Below are 7,415 nucleotides of genomic sequence, written 5' to 3'. Positions count from 1 at the left end.
GTGATGCAGGTCCGAGCACTAGTAGCCAGTGTTGATCGAGCTTGGAGCAGATTGATCCAGAGACGGGAGTGAGCACACGGCGTTTTGTACTATTTCAATCTCCATCTGTATATATAGACTTGTCTTTTACCTTTCGAGACAGTCCAGTCTCTGTTGTCCATTTTTGGGACTTGTACTCATTTTGTTAGTAGCTCTGTACTAGTGACTTCCAGGTTCTGGGAGGGATCTTTATTTGTATTTATGTTTTGGTTTGCTTCCGCCTGGGTATGTTGTTATCTTAAATTTTTGCTTACTCTTGTTTAGCTTCTGCCCTCAAACCCATTACTTGTTGTTCCGGGTTACGGGTTGGCTTACCTACTGGTGGGTTATAGTAGGTGTCATCATGATTCGAGGAATCGGGTCAACAATGCAAGCTTATGAACAGCCAGCTAACGGGCTAATTAATACATCTTATGGATGGATCCAATTTAATAGATATTTTGAACCAGTTGGATAGTTAAGTATCAAACGGCAAGATGGGTATTAGTTAGCGTATCAGAAAAGTAACACATATCTTTTGGTTCTACATGTAGTATAGCTTGAAGTCTTTGGCATATTAATGTTACACGATTTGATTTTTTCAGCCATTCATCTACAGTTTTCTATTTTCTATTTGGTGTTGAATTAAGTTATTTCGAGTTAGGCGCAATTGAATGATGAATATTCTATTACGACAAATTAAAGAGAAGTAACTTTCTTTCAATAATTTCTATTAACTAGGTAGTTATTTGAGAAATCAACTATGTTATATGGGAAACATGTTAAAAAAAGAAATCTTGCATAAATAAAAGAGTTGTACAAAAACACTCAAAAGGGAGAAGACCTAATTAATACTCTCTTCCTTTCAATTTATACGTTTATTTAACATGAAGTAGTAAAACAAAAAAAAGGTCCTGATATTGAAGATGTGTGTAAATTGTAATGTCCGAAAATATATTTGAATTTTGTAATCTTAATTACATAAGGTAGGATGTTGGGTGTATAACTCTTTTCAAGGGGATATGTAGACATTTTGATATTTTCATGTAATTGGAATTTAAAACTTGGTCCTAAAGAGCAAACAGAAGGGCGCATAACACGTAATGTGAAAAATTAGATTTATTATTCCTAATTGATTTTATTTGAGCAACTATTTAATAGATAAGGATAAGTCAAACCTCTTTTCATTCATCCTTCTTCTTCTGCAAACGGTCATATACCAACAATATGTGAAAAGCTCTAATTGAATAGTCAAATTAAATATCAAACGGCAAGACGGCTTAATATTAGACAGCTAAAAAAGTTACTCACAAATACGTATGAAATAGCTTTTCACTTTTCGACCGATGTATAAAACACCTAAGAAAGGGAGTTTGTGATCTGCATAATAATATATAAAAGTATATAGGTTCGACTTACTAAAGGAGAAAAAAAGGTGAGAACTACTAGCGAGGGAAATAAAGCAGTATAAATGGATAGAAAAAAAAGCTCCTAATAATAAGTAGAGTATGGAGTTGCCAACGCTAGCAGAGGTGATTTCCTACGAACAGCGACACCACTGGCTTCGGTCATATCCAACTCCTCCGGTAATGAGAAATTGAACTTGTGCACAAGTCTTGCTAATGCTAGCTCAATTACCACAATAGCAAAACCAGTTCCTGGGCAGCCCCTTCTCCCTGCTCCAAACGGAATCAACTCAAAGTTTAATCCTTTTACATCAATATTACTGTTTAAGAACCTCTCTGGTCGGTACTCCTCTGGATCATCCCATGACAACGGGTCTCTTCCAATTGCCCATGCGTTGATAATAACTTGAGTTTTTGCAGGTATGTGATAGCCAAGTAATTCAATGTCTTCTGTTGATTCTCGAGGAATTAGTAGTGGAATGGGTGGATGAAGCCTGAGAGTCTCTTTGATCACTGCTTTAAGATAGTGCATATTTCTTAAGTCATCCTCTGTTATCTCTGTTTTCCCTTGGCCTAATTCTCGCACTTCATCTTCTAATTTTTTCATAACTCTTGGATGCCTTAAAAGCTCTGTCATTATCCACTCTAAAGCTGTATATGTTGTATCCACACCAGCAGCAAAATTATCCTACGCATTAAAAAAAGAAACACACAAGAAAAAACTAAAATTGTTATGCCGGATTAGGCATATATGACTAAGTGGAAGCATAATCAATACTTAATATTCTACATCACCAAGTTTTTAACGATGAAGCCATACAGTAGTACAAATTATAATCAAATGCTCCGATTTATTTTTATTTTAAAAAAAAAACATGCCAAGGAGGGAATAAATAGTATGAGAGATGATTCATTACCAAGATGATAGCTTTCAATGAATCCCTTTGAAGAAGAAATCCAGTTTCCTTTCCATTCTGAATTTCCAACAAAACGTCTACAAAGTCTTTAGCTTCACCCGTGCTGTCTTCTCCTTTGTTTTTCCTACTAACGTGTTCTTCAATCACACTCTCCAAAAATGTATCCAACTCTTTAGCTACTTTCTCCACTTTGTTGGCCAAACCGTTGATTTTACTGATCCATTCAAGCCATGGAATGTAATCCCCAATGCTAAAAGTACCCAAAAGTTCACCAAATTCATGTAGAGTGACCTTAGCATTCATTCCTCCTTGTCCTTCTTCATTATATTTCCTCCCTAAGGCCACTCTGCTAACTATGTTATTGGTGAGAGAACTTAAACAATCTCTTAAATCTATCACTGAACTCGAAGAATTAGACTCACACTCTTGTCTGATTTTTACAATCATATTCGATGTCTCTTCTTCTCTGATATCACGATAAGATTGGACTCTTTTGTTGCTGAGAAGGTGAAGCACGGTGACACTTTTAATTTGTCTCCAGTATTCACCATAGGGACTAAAGGCCACATCCTTAGAGCCATAAAAGAGTCTATCAGCGATGCTAGATTTAGGTCTATTTGACCAAACGAGATCGTGTGTTTTCATGATATTGCGAGCAGCATCTACAGAGGAAGCAACAATCACTGGCTTACTGCCAAAGTGCAGTAGCATGACAGGGCCATATTTTTTTGATAGTTGATGGAGAGAACGATGAGGAAGCGATCCAAGTTGATGGAGATTGCCTATGATTGGAAGCTTTGTTGGAGATGGTGGTAACTTATTTGAAGTAGAAAAGAAGCATTTATGAAGGAAGAAAAACAGAGGAATTAGAAGAGCATACCAGATAAGATCCATTGTTACTTTGGTTTTTGTCAACTAGGAAATGTAGAATTGAGTGTATAAATGGAAACAACTAGTATAAAATATCTCCTCATTTTTAATTTGGGTATAACGTTAGAGGATAAGCTTCACCACACAAACTAAAGGAGGCTATTGATTTTCATGCTTGACTAGTACTCCAACTTTTAACACAAATTTTTGTATAGTTCACACAAAGATAACCATTCGATCTTTAACCACAAATTTCATTTGCATAGGATGCAATTAAGTTCACTACATCTTCTATTTTGTCCTCTCCTTTTTATACTACAAAATATTTAATTACTTTCTGATAAGTTCTTATGTTCCTTGATGTTTTGATGATCTCCTCACAAGTGCAGGGACCTGGTCCTCTGCAGAGTATGAATACTCGTCCAGTGGTCAAAGTGTTGTCCAGCTGTCTGCGTCAGAAAGTTGGTGAGTTGCAGAGTACTCCACCAATCAAAAGCAATGAGGTTACTTGTACGTTTGGCAGTATTTCTTCATGACATATATCAAACAACAAACAACACTTCGATCTCATTCATTCAAAGAGAGATATTTCAAGCTTCAAGAACAGCAGGGACTTGATCGATTACTTCAAGTGCTTCCTGTATCGGCTGATACTTTGTTTGCTTGTAATAGTGCTTATATTGTAGGATTCGTTTCGTTGTGATAAGAAACGTTTCAACTTGTGTGAATCATTGTGAGTTCTGAGTTAGAGTTAACTTGGTTCTGACTCCAAAACCTATATTAATCAGGATAGGATTAGTATAGTGGGTAGTGTGGTATCTACTTTAGCTCGTCTAAGTAATAGGAGGTGTTACTTAGAGTTGGGATTAGCAGGCTAATCTCGGTTTGTAACTGGCTTTTACTTTTGCTTAGAGAAGATTAGTGAAAAGCAGTTCTAAAAGTCCTGGCAGGCCAGATCGTGGTTTTTACTCCCTTGAGCAAGGAAGTTTCCACGTAAACTCTCTTGTCGATCTTTACTTTTCAGCACTTGTTTCTTTACTGTTTTAGTTTCAACTGTGCTGAGGACCTGGTCCCATTGATATTAGTGGACGCATACATTCCATCACTTTCAAAACATCAAATGAGGTCATTGAAAATATATAACAAAGTCACTAGATCACCCCTGTTTATACTTGGGTTATTTAACAACAAATGACTATGATCACCCCTATTTATACTTGTGTAAGGATATTTCTAGAAATTATTCTAGATAGATCTAAAAGAGATCTAGATGACCTTATCTTATAACTACATGAATCTAGACTATCTTATAATTTACTATAAATATCTAGAACATATACACAATTCTTAAATACATCAGTCTACATAACTCTAGAAAGTTCTACTAAATATCTAGAATTATTTGTACCTCCAAAAAATCATTTTTATTTTTCACAAGGGGGACACGTCAAAATACCGGGCTTCTTTTTCCTCTTCGTTTGCTATATTCAGTAATATCCCAATTCCCAACTAAATTTTAGTTGTGTTGTATTTGAATCATAAATACTAGTTTAGGAGACTATGGAATTGAATCATGAATGGTGTCACTGATCATCCGGAATTCTCATGAGATGGATGAATCCCATGTTTCCACAACCTAGATATTCTTTAGAGGATGCAGAGCATGTTTCTCTCTAGAAGATACAGTAGGCGTTTCTCTCTTGTAAATCCTAGTCGTCAACCATGCAAGCTAATTAACACCCCTGTGGGTGAACCTGATTCAATAGATATTTCCAACAAGTTGGATAGTCAATTATCAAACAGCAAGATGCATGGATTATTGGCGTAGCAGAAAACTGAAAAGTAACACATTTTGGTCCTTACATGCTTCAAGTCTTTGGCATATTTTTTTAATGTAATATGCGTTTTGATTTCACGATCACTCAACTAACTAATACTAATAGAATTGTTAGAAGAAAAGTCAATTATCTTAATTATACTATAATAGAAAAATAATTTTATTTTTGTCATCCAACACTCAAAGTCACTCACTACACTTAGGTGACTATTCCAGCCACTTAAACTACTCTACAATTTTTTGTCACTCTTGATGTCAAATGAAGTTATTTCAAGTTAGGCGCAACGGATATCGCTGTTCGTGTACCACTCTGGAGTCTGGACAGGGACGGATTTACTAGGCAAAAGAAAACATAGCAGATACTACCTCCGTTCATTTTTAATTATCATGGATTTTTTTAGAGTCAAACGATAAGTATTTTAATTACTTAACATTTTATAATATATTTTTTCATCATATTGATATGCAAAAAAACTGCAATTTATAGTATTTTTCATATAGCTTTTTGAATATCTAAATTTTTTGTTTAAAATATCGAATTAATGTAATCTAATTTCACTTGAAAATTACTCAGAATAGCACAACATGACAATTAAAAGTGAACGAAGGGAGTATATTTTAAAAAGTAACACTACAGGACACAAAGTTTGCACAACTTAGTTGGTTAATTAGGCTCTTCAAATTCACAGCCTAAATAGCAAATTCGAATCTTTTAGACGTTATTTTGATACATTTTTTGGTTCTCCATTTTGAATACATTAAAAAAAAACTCATAAAGAAAATGTTATAATATTTTTTATTTTTTAAAAGAGTAAAATAATACTCTATATGTGAATTATGTTTTGCTTTTATATTTTTTTAATTGTTTCACATTTAAATAGGTGACTCCGCTTGGAGCGTGGTGAACTGGTGATGTATGGCAGTAGCAAATGCATGTACTCTGATCAGTTGTTTTGTTTAATTTATTGAAATGTGATGAGTGATTTTGGCTTCAAATTATATTGACACGTTTGCTAACTGGCCGGAATATCATCTAAATTTTGTGCGTGAAATGAAAAAATAAAATTGAGTGAATATTCTATTATAAACTAAAGAAAAGTCTGTTTCATTCAACAATTTCTATTAACTTTGTTATTTGGTATATGCAGAACATGTTAAAATAAGAAACCTTGCATAAAAAAACATAAAAGAGATGTTTAAAAACACCCAAAACGGAACTATGGTTATATTTGGAAAGGAATAAATATATATTACTCTCTCTGTTTCATTTTATGTGAGGTAGTTTGACTCGGTACGGAGTTTAAGAAAAAAAAAAGACTTTTAAAACTTGTGGTCCAAAATAAATGATAGAAATTTGTGTCGCTGTAAATCATTTCATTAAGGGTAAAATAGACATTTTATAGTTAAATTGTTACTTAATATAGAAATGTGTTATTCTGTTTTAGACTGACTAAAAATGAAAGTAAGTCACATAATTGGGATAGAGGGAGTAGTATTTTAATTTAATCTCAACTGGTATCTATGTCATCCAACGCTAGAATTTAGATGTATATAAATAAACAGTTAATTTTGTATAGAGTTGAATAAGTTGACACATTACGTCCTACGTGATATTCTTCAATGTCTTATGCCACATAAAATGTGTACGTCTCCTTTTACTCATTTTTATAGGGGAATAGGGTAAAAAATGCCCTTAAACTATGTGAAAGGAACAAAAATGCCCTCCATTTATAGTTTGGCTCAAAAATGCCTTTACCGTCAATACTTTGGTTCAAAAATGCCCCCCCGTTTGTAATTTGGTCCAAAAATGCCCTTATAGTTACAAAATGGGTCAAAAATGCCCTCCGAATTTTTTATTTTTTTTCTTTTTAAACACATCTTCTTCCTAATTAAAATATTATTAAAGAGCAATATTCTTGTTTTCTTTCTTCTAAAATCACTTAACAAATAAAAATGTAGGAAATTTTTTGGAATTTTTTTTTTCTTCTTCTTAATCTTATTTTATCAATTAAAATGGAATAATTCCATGTACTCTTTCGATAGATAATATATGTCATATGTATAAGATCATAGTATAGCCATCATTAATTTATATTTATATAACGATAAAAAAATAATGATAATAAAATAAGAAATATTATCATTTTTTTGTTAACCAAAGTAAGATAAACATTTGTTAATTTAAAAAATATTATTAGAAAAAGAATATGTTAAAAAGAAAATAATAATATATTTATTTGGAAAATGAGCATTTTTGACCCATTAAATAACAATAAAAGCATTTTTAGACCAAAGTGTTGACGTCAAGGGCATTTTTGGACCAAACTACAAATGGAAGGCATTTTTGATACTGAATCTGTTAGTGAA

The 7,415-nt window shown here is 33.2% G+C and overlaps 1 protein-coding gene across 1 annotated transcript; it reads right to left on the bottom strand.

The window, feature by feature from the left end:
- Positions 1 to 1,367: 1,367 nt before the first annotated feature.
- LOC102589972 (cytochrome P450 71A3-like) lies at positions 1,368 to 3,488 on the bottom strand. Its single transcript, XM_006344431.2, has 2 exons — positions 2,342 to 3,488; positions 1,368 to 2,112 (listed from the first exon to the last, which is right to left on the bottom strand). Exons 1-2 carry the CDS (start codon positions 3,233 to 3,235, stop codon positions 1,510 to 1,512), a joined length of 1,497 nt encoding a protein of 498 aa, XP_006344493.1. The 5' UTR covers positions 3,236 to 3,488; the 3' UTR covers positions 1,368 to 1,509.
- Between the last annotated feature and the right edge of the window lie 3,927 nt (positions 3,489 to 7,415).

The sequence above is a fragment of the Solanum tuberosum genome, unplaced genomic scaffold (assembly GCF_000226075.1).
Source record: "Solanum tuberosum cultivar DM 1-3 516 R44 unplaced genomic scaffold, SolTub_3.0 scf00055, whole genome shotgun sequence".
In the NCBI taxonomy this organism is placed as follows: Eukaryota; Viridiplantae; Streptophyta; class Magnoliopsida; order Solanales; family Solanaceae; genus Solanum; species Solanum tuberosum.
Note: the sequence above shows the minus strand (reverse complement) of the source record. Positions and strands in the feature narration are given on the sequence as shown.

Excerpts from the sequence above, each read along its gene's own strand:
- LOC102589972 (XM_006344431.2), bottom strand. The coding sequence starts at position 3,235 with ATGGATCTTATCTGGTATGCTCTTCTAATTCCTCTGTTTTTCTTCCTT. Across the intron at positions 2,113-2,341 it reads CATTGAAAGCTATCATCTTG|GATAATTTTGCTGCTGGTGT; the intron begins GTAATGAATCAT and ends TTTAATGCGTAG.